The sequence below is a fragment of the Sinohyriopsis cumingii genome, chromosome 16 (genome assembly GCF_028554795.1).
Source record: "Sinohyriopsis cumingii isolate HCF-2022 chromosome 16, ASM2855479v2, whole genome shotgun sequence".
In the NCBI taxonomy this organism is placed as follows: Eukaryota; Metazoa; Mollusca; class Bivalvia; order Unionida; family Unionidae; genus Sinohyriopsis; species Sinohyriopsis cumingii.
The window spans coordinates 12,560,119-12,577,052 of NC_142976.1; the positions used below are offsets into that span (position 1 = coordinate 12,560,119).

A 16,934-nucleotide genomic window follows, 5' to 3' on the forward strand; every position below is an offset into this window, starting at 1 on the left:
CTCAAACAGTATAGCATTATTGTGCCAAATTGTTGCACCAAGTTCGAATATCTGAGGCTCCCTTTTTTTCCTTCTTTTTTCTTCTTTCTTTTCAAGAATTAATATCCATAATATCAACAGCTGTCAATTTACAGGTTTGAAATAAAATTAGTAACTGCTCAGTTTTCAAAACCAACAAAAAATAATGTGCAATTTGAAAATCATTTTATTTTTATGTCGTGCAAGGTAACATTTTTTTATCAATAAATTATTAATCTAAAATGGAACTATACAAGGGTGGCCAATCGTGTCCGCATCAGAAAACAATGGTATTGGAACCAGTGTTGTTCAGCGGTTGTTCTTCCATAATTAGATAGTTATAGGTTACTGCATTTATATGGGAAAATATGAATGAGTTTTTCGGCTGGAAATACTGCATGACCTTGGGAGTGCAGTATATCCATCTGACAAAACGAGTATATATACTCCCTTACAACAGCAGTAACCTTTATATTATATGATCATTTATTTATTCTACCTAAGGCTTAATTATGTAAATAAAAAAAACTACACGAAACAAAGTAAATGAATGTATGCCGTATTCCAAACTAAATACACAAGCGCAGATTCATCATTACACAACAACAACAGTGTTAATGTGCACATAACTCCACCCAGATAAATTTGAACTTTGTCGCGCACCAAACTTAACTTTTTTTTAAAAATGACGTTTTGGTCTACTTAAAATTGAAACTTGGAGTCATATTGTGAATGAATGTGCATTGCAACAACTTTTCCATTTGATCTGGAATGAATAGATTTTGGCATATTTGTCGTTTCTATGACATTTCGTGATTATGGGCTGGGCTTATGTGCCAATTCTACATGAAGTACATCAGATTTCAGCGGTGATCGAGCAGCATACTGTTGGCATCTGCATGTGTTTTTCTGTTCTGCCATTGAATGTTTGAAATCCTAATGTGGGAAAAATATGAAGACTTTCAACAGAAATGATCAAAAAGACACTATGGAATATTATGTTTATTTCATTTTGAGTGCAGTAAGGAGGATGTAATTGCACTTGGAATATAGTCGAAATTACAGTACAATTTCAAAATGCGTAATCAAGCTTGAGAACCCATGCTCATGTAATTCGGATTTACAGAACTAAGAAAGTACATTTTGAGAAAATTCAGGATATAAAACTGTAAGTATATTTTTTGCCATTCTTTTTACCAGCTAAAGAAGATAAGTTTTTGTCTTGTCACTTGCATGTTATTTGTATGGACCCAGTGTATCAAAAAAGTTAACGTGGAATGTGCCAAAGCAGTTGGTATTAGCAGTCCACGAAACATCTGCTTTAGTTCATTCAGAAACAAATTTCATCAACCAAAATGTAAAGTGTACATGATTTGTTTACAAATCAAAAGTGCTGGTGTCTGCGTCCATTGTTTGTTGACAATAGAAAGTAGTTCCTTTATGCATGTGAATGCAATATGAAGGTGTGCAATATCGTAAAATACTGAACGATTCTGACAATGTAAAGTTAACGGAGAAAAAATGAGCATATAATAAAATAAATTTCATACAAGTTTATTTATATTCAATTTTTTCATCTAGAATTTTTATCACATTTTCCAGCGCACTCTTCTAGATGAAGACAAATCAGGTTTTGACTGACATCAAAATATTAAACTTGCATACTACATTAATGATGTTTGTAACAATTACTGAAATTAGAAACCATTTCCAAACAGTGGGAACCATGTCCACAGACGCAATGGAAGCCAAGTAACTGAACTGATTTATGATTTTTTAACTGAAAACATTGTTTGCATTACTTCTATGCCAAAAACAAGTAATTATATGAGCCTCAATCATTTGCAAATCATTTTATTTTTATGTTCCTAAAGAATATTTTTATGTGTAGGGTATTCATCTAAAAGGAAACTAGTGAGTGGCCAAATATCTTTGCATCAGAAAATGATTGTGGTGGAACCAGTGAAGTGAAGCGATTATTATTCCATAGTTATCGAGTATAATTTTAATATACATGTTTGTTTATGCTAATTTTTTAAGACATAATGTTTTATCACATTTTCCTAATCACTCCTTTAAAGCAAGAAAAACTAGTTTTGGACTAAAATAAATTTTTACTTGCCTACTAAATCAATGATTTTTTTTAGCAATTACTGAAACTAGAAATTACACATTTTGTTTCCAAACAGGGGAAACATGTCCCAAGGTCAAGATGGAAGCTAAAGTAACTAAATTGATGTATGGTTTGTTAATTGTAAAGGATAATGGTTGTCACAGAATTAGTCAAAAAAATAACTTGGTTTTGCCTTAGAACTATTTGCCTATTTTTCGTTGTACATATGTACAACGTTATCTAGGGTGAATAAATGTTTTTCCAGGTAAGCGACTGTATTAACATGTACCTCTCCGGAAATTACTTGTGACGAGGGACATTAATAACATGATATGCACGGGTATTCAACCCTGACTATTGCTCACTCTCCTATGGATTTAAGTAAGATCAATTTCTAAACTGACACTGGTTGTTTTGGATCACGTGAAGGAGTGTAAGCTCTCCATTATTCTCCAGCCATGGGGTAAGTGTTACATTTATATTTCATTCGATATGCGAAGCTTATTCGGTTTGTAATGTCTTATCATGTAATAATGCATTTATTACAACGCAGATTTGAACTCTGAATTACAAGTCACTATTAGAAGTTAATGTATTAGCATATATCTAGAGATTTTACATAAACTATTATTATGACCAGTTTGGTTTTATTGTAGCTGATTGTGATTGTGACTGTGAATATGACTAGAGCTGACTAAAGTTGACTAGAGATGTCTAGAGCTATCTGAAGCTGTTTAGAGCTGTCTGGAGTTTCCAGAGTATTTAAGGCTGCATGCTGTCGATACGTATGTATGTAAGTATGTCTGAGCCATGGATGTAGATATAGCTAATTCAAAAGGGGGCTGTATGCTGTCTGTACGTGTGTATACGTATGACTGTACATGTGGTGGATCCATGAAGGGTGCGAGCGGCTGATAAGAGTGTGGGCCAACCCAAGGAATCGTGCGACTGTACAAGGGGTCTAGAAGCATATGTTTGGTTCAATTGTTGTTCCAATTGGGTGCATTTTTATGTTCATAAGATTATTTTTTAATCTTAGTTGTGTTCATAAGATTATTCTGAATCTTAGTTGTGTTCGTAAGATTATTTTGAATCTTAGTTGTGTTCACAAGATTATTTTGAATCTTAGTTGTGTTCCAAGAGATTATGTGAATCTCTCTTATAGTTTATAACATTATTTGGAAACACATTTGAATATCGTAAGATTATTTTGAATCTTAATCGGAGTTCATACTTGAGATTATGTGAATCTCTCTTGTAGTGAATCACTCTTGTAGTGTATAATACTGTTTGAAACGTATCTGCAGTCCATGAGGTTTCTTGGATCTGTACTTCATATTGATTTCATATTTTTGGTTTATTTTCAATGTGTGAAAGTTGTGTAGAGTGATTGGGTCAATCATATGTTGAGAGCATGAGAAAATCATTGTATTTTTACATCATATATTTTTCTTTATTAATTCATTTCATAAATTTCCATCTTTCTCACATTGTGTTTGTCTGATTCGGTTTCTATTCTGCGACAATGGTATTATTCCTACCCTCTTACCAGCCAAAATAAAAATAAACAAAACAAGTTTGTTCAATCTATTTATCTAAATAATGCATTTTTATTGCAATTTATTTCATTAAATGATAACCTCATAACTTTATACACTTACTGATTATAACAACAGAAAATCATAAATATTATAACATTTACAGATGAAAATCTTTTATTCAAAGGACATCCTGCTTGAATATAAGTACCACTACTATGAATGCTACTACTAATATTACTACTACTACTATGAAAAATACTACTACTACAGTGCGACCCCACTATAACGCGCCCCACAGTAACGTGAATTCGGATATAAATATTTTTTTGGTCCAAGTATGTGAAATAGTGTATAAAAGTTTTATTATCATTTTGGGGAAGAGATCGCATATGAATTCGAATATAATACGATCAAGGCATGGTTCCTGAAGTTTTAAATACATGTACGTGTATTTTTCTCGTACCGGGATCTTTTTTTTTAAGTACAAGAAATAGTGTGTAAAACGTTAATTATCATTTTGGGGAAGAGTTCATGTATGAATTCGTATACAATACAATCGTGGCGTGGTTCCTGAAATTTTAAATACATGTACGTGTATTTTTCTTGTACTGGGTAAAAATATTTTTTTTTAAGTATGGGAAATAGTTTGTAAAATGTTTATTATCATTTTGAGGAAGAGTTAGCATATGAATTTTAATATAATACGATCGTGGCGTAACTTCTAAAATTTAACAATTTCACCAGGTTCTTGAAGTGTTATGCCAAAATATACATTATCGGAACTGTTACTTATTATTGATCCATGAGTGAAGCCAGTAAGTCGTCTTTGTGATTGTCTTCAATTAATTTTGTATACAATAGCTGCTCAAACAATAGCCAACATGTGTTTCTTCTTTAACTGCATACACAACCAAGTGGCAGACAATGCGGTGGCTGATAAAAGATTCTCACAATTTAATAAACATCAAAAAACGAAAGCCGCCAACATGTCTGCTGGGCTTGGCGATGTTATTAGACGCAAGCAATTGAACAGTAAATAATGTCCGCTTTATTAGCTGGAAATTGAAACGGTCTGAAATTGTACATGCGTTCAGCTTCAATTTTTTTAGGAAAGTGACTCATGACCAATGCAGGCTTACTGCACTTAATTCTCTGGTTTTACATGGGTATGGTGTTTGTTTATAAACTCGTTCCGATTTTTCATAAAAACATTTTACTGTTACGGAAGAGCAAGTTCACAAACGCAAGTCGTTCTCTGCAATTTGCACAATGATTAGTATAGTAGTTTTCACATGTTTCTTTTGATATTCACAAAATCTTAAGTAAAATTTATATGTACGTTGAAAGCATGTGTTGATTGTTAATTATTCTTGCTGTAGTTGTTCAAACGAATAGGCGTACAAGCATTAATTATTGGAAATTTGCAATGGATAAATGTACATGGAAATGCATACAAGAAAACTTTAGCAGTATGAAATTTGTACAGACACAATTCATAGACCCTGGAACATAATGAACTGTACACATGCTTCGTCTTTCTTGACCTAATTTTGCTGTTAATTTTGCCCACTGAATTCAGACACATAATGATGTGTGACAAAATTATTGAATAGTTTAAATATGTATGTAATTTTTGCAACGGAATTACATGTATTATGGATTCATTGCAAGCCCCGACGTTATAATGAAGGGACGGAAGTAAACGGTGTTAATACTCTGTTCATGCTGTATATTAGACACTGAATTCAGACAAATTGATCTGAGACAAAATAATTGAATATTGTAAATCTGTGTGCAATTTTTCAATGGAATTACATGCATTATGGATGAACTGCATGTCACGATGGCACGATAGTAAACAGTGTTATTACTCTATTTATCATATACATTAGACACGCATACATGTGTATGTGCCAATGAGTTGTTCTCTGAAAAAAGTAAAATACTGCAAAACCCTGCATTAATGCGACCCCGATATTAACGCGATCCAATTTTTGGGAACCCAATTATCGCGTTATAGTGGGGTTCTACTATACTACTACTACTTCTACTACTACTAATAATAATAACAGCATTAATAATAATACTAAAACAATGTCCATCTACCTATTTTTTCTAGTGGAAACAAACATGGGGGGATCATACAATATATTCAGACCAAAACAATTCTAAAATAAAACATTTGGGATGTAACATGGATGACACAAGAATTTATGATATAAAACAAGAATTATGACAATTAATACATAACAAACCAATTTCTTTCTTTTTAGATACTGTTCATAAAATTAGTTTCTGGCTCCATCTCTACAAGAACTGATTTTATGGAATTCGCAGGTTCTGTGTATCATTATAGACTAAATATGTCCAAATATGTGCTATAACCCAGTCTTTTGCTGAGTGTTGTATTTATATAAAGTCAAATAGCAGATGTTGCAAATTCCATTTGGAAATCTCCTACTTCACTAATGAATCCCTGTGATCTATCACTGCAACAAGAGTTTGAAAACTTGTCAAGAACAGATATTAAATCACATTTACAAAATGTGCGTGAGCTAATTAAAACAAAGTCATATCTTAACTTTGACGTTCCTTCTATCTTATCCAATGATGACTATTTCCACCTTTTTTTGGCTTGAAAAGGAATCAATTCCTGTAACTGAATAAGGTTTAAATCCTGGTTCAAGAGAACAACTTGCTGAATAAGCACAAACTGTACTTCAAGATGGATGCGTCCACTTGGAAACTCAATGAATTCCCCAGGATATCAGTTGATTACTTGCGTGACATCACTATGGGCATTTATCAAGTCAAACAGGTTCCAAAGTATACAAATGAGCATCTCACTGAGGAGGGGTGCTATGAGGGTATGGCATGCATGGATTTTCCAGGTCTGTTACATGTAAAAATAAAGACTTGCCACTCCAAAAACAAAATCCATTCGCTGTGGATCCAATACAAGCTGAAATATTCCATGGACTCCATCAAAGGATGGTATTGTAGCTGCAAGGTTGGTGCTCAGGTTGTTGGGTGTTGTGCCGATGTATCTAATTTCCTATGTTTTCTTGGCTGCAAAAGATGGGTAAATAATCAGTTGACAAAGAAAGCATCACTAACTAGTCATATTAAGGATGCATAATCTATTCCATAATGTGAATATGACAATGGGGAATCAAATGAAAAGTTGTTTTTCTACACTGTGAGCACTACTTTCATCAGTAGTTATCTGGCTCCTTTCATGTTTACATGACAAATGATCATATTGTATAATCTGAATTGTAATCCATATCATGATGTTTCTATTATTATGGCATCTTATTTGTGTGATATTGAGGAAGAGAGAATGATAATACATAACAATTGCCAGATTAATGCCTTCCAGGGCCCTCATCACTGAAAATATTATAGTACCCCACCCCACACTACTAAATGTGAAATTAAAGAGACACATATCAGAAGCTAAAAAAGGCTGGAAAATACCAGTGTTACCACCATTCCAAATCAAAATACTCATACATGCAGATCAAAAAGATCATATATAATTCATTCAATTTTATCATCAGCAGATAATTATAATTTTTTTCTGGTGCCCCTGTTGGGCTGGTGACCTAAGCACATACTTAGTATCCTTAATGGGTAATCTGACAATGAACACACCACATTTAAATGAATACAAAAAGGTATATTTTTAAGACATACTCATTAATAGTTTGACTTTTTATGTCCATGTTAGCCTGAATAGTTTATTTTTAATGCTTTTTATTCTCTCTGATGACTGTGCAGTCATTGCAAGTTCTGTCTGGTCACCTTCCAGTGAATTTAATAGGGGTTCAAGGTTAAATACACACATGAAAAATAGCAATTACAGTAACAGTTGCTCATCTCAACTGTACAGATGGCAGGAGTGTACCAGCCCTGGGTCATATTGTGGGTGGATGAGTGGGGACGTTAAAATCGTCAGGATTTGTTATTAGTTTTGGTTAACTGCTACCATTAGGTAATATGTGTTTAGTGAGTGCATTTCTTTGATCTGATGCTTCATCATTTCTTGCATAGATATTCATTTTAACACTTCCCTGAACCTCCAGTTATATAGAAAGCCTTACGGCGAGATATTCGCATGATTTTTGTTTAGTAATACAGACAAGCATAATCGGCCTACATGTATACTATACAGTACTTAAAATATTTATAAACAAAATTGGCCTTCAAAACCTGTGTCAAATTATAATAGTCAATGTAATAATGTGACTAGCTTTACTTTAATGGTATATATGAACACATATTCATATAATGTTATTTCATTTGTTAAATTTTTCTATACGTTTTTGAATTTCTTCATTGCCCCCATCGAGGGCCCCAATTTTAAGTCACTACAAAGAAATGAATATAGGCCTACATGTGCATAGGAGGAGAGAGAGAGAGAGAGAATATAGTCATATATAGTTACTTTAAACAAAGAAAAGGTAGAAAAATACTTACTTTGACTTGTTTTTCATCCAATTTTATGTGCAAATTTGATCCCCAAAATTCCTTGAAAGTTGCATTCATTCTATAAATCCCCGAATCTTGCACGATGTAAATCACCATCTTTGCTGACTCTAAGTGCTGGTAAATAGCTTTTGCAAAACAAATAATAAAATGATTGTGTTTTGTTTCTATTTGTTCATTATAGGTATATGTTCCTTATAAACATGTACCTCCTCTCATTTCACAGACAACTGTATGCAGTCAGTGTAATGCAGTATTCGCACGCTGGTTTAAAAATAGATGCAAAGGGTCTAGAGAGTACAATACCTATAGTCTGTTTCTTTCCTGTATCCTCCAATGCCATTACTTCTAAAACATATTTCACATTTTTCAGAAGTTTATTAAAAGTTCTGAACCATTAGTGTTTTCTTTCTTTAATAAATAACATCCATATTATATCTTTACGGATGAATGTATAGTTTATAAACAGATTATAGTTTGACTATAGGCTACCTCATGCGGTGTGGGAGACTATTTATTTTTTCTTCTAAAGATAGAAACACAGCAGTGTGTGTTATATAGCCATGAAAATATAAGGATAAAAGTACATAAATACATACAGAACATATGTCATTTCCAGTGAAGGTAACGAACCCATGTATTCGGCGAAGAAGCGAAGGTACAGGCCCCTGTTAACGCTTCCTTTACAGTCATATTCAATAATATCAAACAATCATTTAAGTAATTAAATAATATTAATCACCATTAAATAATATTAAAAAATATTTTACTGAGGAACAGTTTTTGCATTTTATGATTAAGTACCTTTTTGTCAATGCATTTTAGAAACAGTTTTCAGTTGATGTATAAGTTTGATACTCTATTTTTGTCTACGATGGACCATTTTGGAACAGTTTTAGAAACTAAACTTTATTTACAGAGCTTTATAACCCTTAAAATAATAAAAATGCAAATTTGAAAATGAGTGAATAGCTCATGGTAAAGCAGTATCTATGAGATGTAAATGGAAAAGATGACTACTTTTCATGTCTTTTTTGATAGTGTTTTGACACCCTGTAACCATGGCAATGGACACATGAACACAAAACTGATGTCAGAAATAAATGTTAACCACCTCGTGTGTACAGTATACATCATATAAGGACATCTGGAGAGGGGGCAGAAAATGGCACCTATTCAACATAGTTCTTTGAAAGTAAACTGGTAAATCTTAACATGGTGGAAACTTTTATCAGACCTACAATTGATAAATGTGATGAAAACATCATGAATTACATATACCTGATACTGATATGATACCCGTGTGCTTTCAACATGCATTTTTAAGACATACTGTATATACTTGTGAATAAGTTGGGTCCAATTGCATAGATCCAGATTTGCCATCACATAATGCTGTGGAAGACTGAGTTACATGCAATCTGTTGGATTAATAAGAAGAACAAGCAAAATAGACCATGATCTTGCAGAACATTTTAACCCAACTTAGAGGCGAGTATATATGGTACTGAAATGTCATCAAGTACAACTGAAACTTTGTAGCTATGAGCCATTTTTTCATAAATAATCTCTGGTAAACAGAACAGAAAAAAAATGTTTTTAATTACATTTTATGATAAAATGCTTTATTTAAAATTGAAATATTTAAGGGCACTATGACACCAGAATAAGTTCAGGTGACTCAGAAGAATACAATTCACACACTTTTATACTTATATGGCCATTTAATACTCACTATTAGGTACCAACAGAATATTCACTATTAGGTACCAATTGAATATTCACTATTAGGTACCAACTGAATACTATTAGGTACCAACTGTATACTCACTATTAGGTACTAATTGAATATTCACTATTTGGTACTAATTTAATATTCACTATTAGGTACCAAATGAATACTAACTATTAGGTACCAACTGAATACTCACTATTAGGTTCCAACTGAATACTCACTATTTGGTACCAAATGAATACTCCTTCTTAGGTAAAAATTGAATACTCACTAATAGGAACCAATTGAATACTCACTATTAGGTACCAATTGAAAGGAAACAGGAGTATTAGTCCTGTCAAATTGAAGATCCATATCAACAGACTTGTAAGTGATGTCAACAGCAGGACGAAGATCATGATGCGAAAGTGCCATGCCAATGGAAGTAACAATACACCCCCCTCTCTACGGCCAGATGTTACAAGGCAAATGAAGGTGACCAGGGAAAGAATCTGAAACAGATAATGGCACAAAAATAACTCACTGATACTAGTTTGATTGACTTAATAAAGTGGTCCAAACTGTAAACACATTTTGATGAACTAATAAATATCAGAATTATAATAATATGCTGCCACCATATAAAGTACAGAACTTGTTCATCATATCACAGCATAATTCCTAGATTAAACAATTATACATACAGTGAGACCCCTCAAAACTGAAATTCCTTGGGACCCAACATTTCTTTTTATCGAGAAGTTTTCAATGTATATTTGTATATCTTTCCATTAGAGACAAATCAAGCAGTAAATAAATAAGGCTTTGGTAAATCTTACTGGACATCAAAACATGAAATAAATTCACATTAAATGATGCATATGCTTCTCTTTTCCATATCAGGAGAGCTGCAAGGTTGTCCACCTCAGTGTGTCTTGGGGAATTTTACTTAGCTCTCATTTTCTCAGTATGATATAGTGCTGAAGCAGCTGCATAAGTCCAATAAACCAAACAACCTTTTCCGTATTCATTTCAAATTAAATTGAAACATTTATTCTTTCATAATGCCTCATACTTGTGAGTATAATTATTTGTCAACAACCATATCTTTTGATGATGGCCATTATAATTATGTATCCATTTTCACAGTAATCCACTAAAAACTGTATACAGTAGTTGCAACCATAAAATTCTTTCATACACTGCATCTAGCAAGCAATAACTCTAGCAAACAATTCTGTCCTATGCTGCATCTGCAGGCAATAATTCTAAAAAACATCACTGGAGCAAACAGATTCACCAGAATGTGCAGCTTTGGATGATAACAATAACAAATACATTTAAATCCATTAAAAAAAAACTGTAAGAAAACTGTAAGAACTAGTGCTAACAAGATTGTGTCATATACTGCATCAAGGGACCAAAGTGATTTTTTTATAAGATTATTTCAAGTGATAACTTTAATAGTTGCCAAGTGTATGTGCAATCCATCTAAAAACTGCAAGACTAATTAAGTTAATAACAAGACTGTACCGTACACTGCACTAAACAACAGGATAACAATGCACATAACTGAACAAAAATTGTAGGAGCAAAGTGCTTTGTTGGTATGTGCATATTTTGATGATAACTATAATATTTACCAGGCCCATATAATTTTTACCAAGTCTGATGACATTCCATAGACACAACATGCAAAAGGGCGTAATACCACATACCTTGCTTACATAACTTAAAAGCTAACAGGCTTACATGTATGACGATTTGTAAAAACACAACCCTGTGTAAACTATTTCTTAAACTTTATATTATGTCGATTTTTAAACTACCTGTTCCAAAAAGATCCAGCAATAATTAATATACATATCCAAGATCTTAATGATCTTTTTAACAAATTTTATCGAAACTGGAGGTGAAATATACACTCTAGTTCTAGAGAGATAACAAATTGTATCAAAACTGGAGTTGGATTATACACTCCAGCTCTAGAGTGGTAACAAGCTCAGCCATTCAGTTACAAGACTATCACACAAATAACCTGATATCTTGCTCCAATTAAAATTCATCACACAAAAAACCATATATCTTGCTCCAATTAAAATTCAATCTCCAGAGTGGTAACAAGCTCAGCCATTTAGTTACAAGACTATCACACAAATAACCTGATATCTTGCTCCAATTAAAATTCAATCTCCAGAGTGGTAACAAGCTCAGCCATTTAATTACAAGACTATCACACAAATAACCATATATCTTGCTCCAATTAAAATTCAATCTCCAGAGTAGTAACAAGGTCAGCCATTTAGTTACAAGACTATCACACAAATAACCATATATCTTGCTCCAATTAAAATTCAATCTCCAGAGTGGTAACAAGCTCAGCCATTCAGTTACAAGACTATCACACAAATAACCATATATCTTGCTCACATTCAAATTCATTAATCATCTTGATGATAACAGACTATTTAGCAAGTCTGATCAAAACTGATCATAAATATAGCTGCTGTTGACAAACTCGGCCAATCAAATATAAGATCACATCGCTAAAATCCATAGCCCTCATTCATAATGAAACTATACTGACATGATGACATCTTGATATAAACTTATTAATGAAGTTGGACAAAATCCTGTGAAATAAAGTTTCTAGAGTGATAAAGAAACTCAGCACCTCAGATGTATGATCACCTATCATGTATAGACCTTGCTCATAAAGCTCGGACAAGATCTTGATATCATCATATTTACCAAGTCTGATAAAATTACACCATACGACCAAAATACCACAACCTGATCTGTATGATGCTCAACCAATTACATGCAGTATCATCATTCTTCAAACAAAATAGATGTTTTTTTCTTTTTTCATCAAATTTTAATTTCCAGTTAATTTTCTACAAAACTCCCAACACTGTCTGGGAATATGGCAGGTATATGCACAACATATTAGCAATTGTACACAATAAGTGAATTCATTCTTGTATATTGTGATCACTGGTTGTTATATGAATAAAATTATGTGCATAGGCACTGCCAGTTACCCAAGCCTAATGAAAATAAGTAAAAATAAATAATCATACAACCTTGATGATAATACTATATCAAAAGCAACTTGTTTCAGTTTTGTATGGTAACATATTGGATAACTTTCATTTTGATGCACCAACAAACAAAGAAAATATTGAAATCTCACCACTTGCAGTATTCTTAGTAATCCATTGCAGGAGCAACAATACTTTTTGTTCATCATCAAAACAATGTTTTTCTCATATTGAAGCATATGAAATGGTTGTGTCCTAGTCTCTATCACTGGGTTTTTCTTCGTTCTCTTTCCTTCATTGGTTCCCAAAATCTGTTTATTTTGTCGCTCCTCTCTTCTAGAGTTCAGTGGCATAAATAAATTCTTCTCAATGTTTTCTCTCATTGGCTGGATCATGTCACCCTGGTTCCTGGGTGGGTGGGTTGTTTGGTGCTCTATGGGTCCAAACGAAGATGAAGGTCCATCTTGTGATAGTGTTAGATGAGAACTTTCTGAGTTGAACGAATCCATGTTTCTAGTTTAAAAAAAGAAAAAGAAAAAAATGATGGATAAATTTATACATTTATTTACATATATATGTGGTGAAGATCTATAATACATTATACATGTAAAAGATTTACTCATAAACACAAATACCTTTGCCAACAGAAACATATTTTTAGTAGCAGACAATATATAAACTTGTATGGAGGGAGAAAAAAAAAGTCGCCAAGCCTGAAAATTATACCACAGTTACCTACTTTTGGTACAAATGAGTTACTTTCCTTAAAATACAATAACATACCAATTTTCAGAAATCTCGGTGAAACATGATCTAAGAAAATATGGGTGTGATAAATGAACAACTGAAAATACAAAAGTTACTAAACCATGATGTTTTATAAATCTTTAAAAACTAAGTTAAGCATGCATACTCATCAACACAGCGTTTTCTGTTAAACTGAAATTTTTTCTTTTGAAAATTGTATTACTTTATCAGATATATAATTGTGACTATGACTCACTATAGTTAATCTGTTCTTTAGCCAGTCCTGCAATGCTGCTAATCAATGAATAGCGGTCACATGCTGAAGCAGCTGAACGCTAACATACAAATATTTTGCAGTATTGGTATTGGCATGCCAGCGCCAGCAATGTTACTCTGGATACCCCAGCTGCTCAGCTGCTTCAGCACGTGACTCACAGCATGGTGTGTGCATCCATCCAGCCATGTGGACAATTTAGTAGTAACTTACTTGATTTAAAACATTGTTTCAAGAGCGCAAATCAATTAAATCATTAATATTGCCTAGCGATTATACACTATTAAATATACTACCAAGCCAATGCATAATGTCGAACTTGAAACACTTAAGTTTAGTCTGGAATTACTTCAAAGTAAATGAAGTCGACGAGTCCAAAGCATGTATTTCCAGAGGTAGAAAGGATTCTAAAAGCTATACGACATCAAATTTGTCCAGCACTTGGGCTGCAAGCACATCATTGAACATGGCCTGTTTCTGGCAGATAAAAAAGAAAAGGATGCTGCACAGTAAACAGCAGCAGCTGCAGCAACTCCTCTTACTCTGACTATTCACGCCATGCTGGACCGGAAGCAGCCATTTGCATTTGATGACCCGAGAGCTATTAGTTAGCACAAAGCTATTGCAGAGTTCATGGCAGTAGATGTGCAACTATTTTCCGTTGTTAAAGACATTGGATTTTGATGTCTGATGGCCAAGACAGAACCACACTATAAAATTCCAAGTCAGAAGTACTTTTCCACATCTTTGATATCTGACATGCATAAGGCAATACAAAGCAAGGTGCGTTATTTAGTTTCTGTCCAATCTGTCCTTAGTTTGCCCTCTGATGCGTGGTCCAACCCGTCCATCGGTGTAGCCTTGTTGAGTCTTACGGCACACTGGCTGATGGAAGACTTTCAGCAGAAACAGGTGATTTTAGCAGCAACACCTCTCAATGAATCACACACAGGAGAATACATGGCGAGCAAACTGGACAAATTATGCAAGGAATACAACATTCCCAAAACTCATATCCATGTTCTTCTGTCTGGCGAAGGTGCAAGCATGGTTAAAGCAATGCGTCTGGCTGAAATCAACAGCATCAGCTGTTTTGTACACACGCTGCAGCTCCTTGTCAGTGATGGCATTCTGTCACAATGAGCAGTCAAAGATGTTCTGGCGATCTCACAATCCATAGTCAGCAAGTTATGGCACTCCACCCTGGCACAACAGTAGCTCGATGAGCAGCAGGAAAAACTTGGCAATGCCCATAAGAGACTCGTCCAGGACACACTGTAATTCTACATACAATATGTTGGTTTTGTTATATAAACAAAATCAAGTTTTGGGGGCTTACGCTACTCTCTATGACCTGCCTAGCCTAATATCCCAACAGTGGGTCTTGATTATCAATATTGTGGACAAGTTAGGCCCATTCGCAGACATTAGTAAGTGATAGCCAAACATCAGTATCTATCATTCTTCCTTTGCTGAAAATGCTCTGAATGTTGCTGGCTCGAGAACATGAAGTCAAGGTATTTAGACAATGCGCCGTGATATTTTAATATCACAGAACACACGCTTTGCTGACGTTGCCAGCAAACAAGAAGCTTGTCTTGGCCACCATCTTGGATCCATGATTCAAACATCGCCTATTCAGTGAAGAATTACTTGTGACCAGATCCAAAGAATGGCTTAAAGAAGACTGCATCATAGTTGCATCAGCTGACAAGCAGGAGAACTCCCCCCCAACAACAAAAAAAAGAACATCTGAAACTAAAACAAACGTCACTGGACCATCAAGTCACATCTCTGGGATTTGTTTTCTGTGGCCTGTGACGAACCTGTCCATACTGTCAACAAAACAACCCACGTGGATGATGCCATTGATGTGATGCTTGAATTGTATATGTTTCCACGAGAAGACATATACGGCTGGTGGAACGCTCACAGGTTTTAGTTCCCCTACTTGGCCAAATTAGCTGGATGCTATTTGTCTGCACCAGCTTTAAGTGTTCCAAGCGAGCACCTGTTTAGTGGCACAGGCCAGATTTTTGGATCATCGTGGATCATTACTTGGTGAGAAGGGAGAAATGTTACTGTTGCTTAAATAAAACCTACCTCAACTAGGCTTTCAGTATTAGCTGCAGCCAGCATACAGTGATGTCTAACTTTAGTCTTAAAGCATGCGTATTATTAATTTTAATTATTACTGGGCTGTCATTATTAACATTTTTTAGTCATTTATTGAAATCTAGTAATGGCGACCTGCATCAATGAATCTAAGTTAAAAGACTAGCTTAATAAATTTTCATTCATTTATATCTTGAATTGGCAAACCATAAGTTTTATCAGTGTTAGTTTTAAAGTTTTTCAAGTTTTATGTTTGTGTGATCGTTGTTTTCTATAAATAGCAATGTACTTTTTATCAGGTTTCTGTTTGTTTTTGTACAGAAGTTCAAATTCACTTGCCACATGAACAACCTTGTCATAACTCACACGGCAAAATACCTGCTTGCATTACACTAATAGGTTTCTGTTTCTGAACCAGTCATTGTTATAAAACAAATAATAATGAAATAATCAGTCTCATAATTGGTATCGGCAATTTTAATAATTGGCTATATGCAGTATCTGCATAATCGGCAAAAAGTTAGATCAGTACAGCTTTAATTGGACATCATATACCTTAGAGGTTGATCTTCTGGACTGAATGACACACTTGGCAACATGGATCAAAACTTTTCTTTGCTGAGATCATTTGATGGTGGAGATGGAGAATCTGTGGGCTGTTGTTCAGTAGACAGTTCTTGTGCTGTGACACAAGGTCCCTCTGCTGAAGAAAGTACTGGGATGGTCCACCAGAAGAATGAGAAGATTGGTGAACCAGAATTGCCGAGACCACTGATGGACGATCAATATAAGCTGAGCCATGGAGTGCCTGACTTTGTGTAAGACCTGTGGGATCATTGTGAAGGGTAGGAAGGCATAAGCAAACAGATGATCCCAC

General features: G+C 34.2%; 1 protein-coding gene across 1 annotated transcript in view; it reads right to left on the minus strand.

Moving 5' to 3' along the window:
• Positions 1 to 16,934, minus strand: part of LOC149779956 (uncharacterized) — a 45,800-nt gene that overhangs the window by 21,549 nt on the left and 7,317 nt on the right. The window contains exons 2-3 of the mRNA XM_089936664.1: positions 13,074 to 13,434; positions 10,195 to 10,389 (exon numbers count right to left, since the gene is read on the minus strand). Of these exons, the coding sequence (XP_089792790.1) occupies positions 10,195 to 10,389; positions 13,074 to 13,430 (552 nt within the window). The 5' untranslated portion in view covers positions 13,431 to 13,434. The remainder of the gene's footprint in view (positions 1 to 10,194; positions 10,390 to 13,073; positions 13,435 to 16,934) is intronic.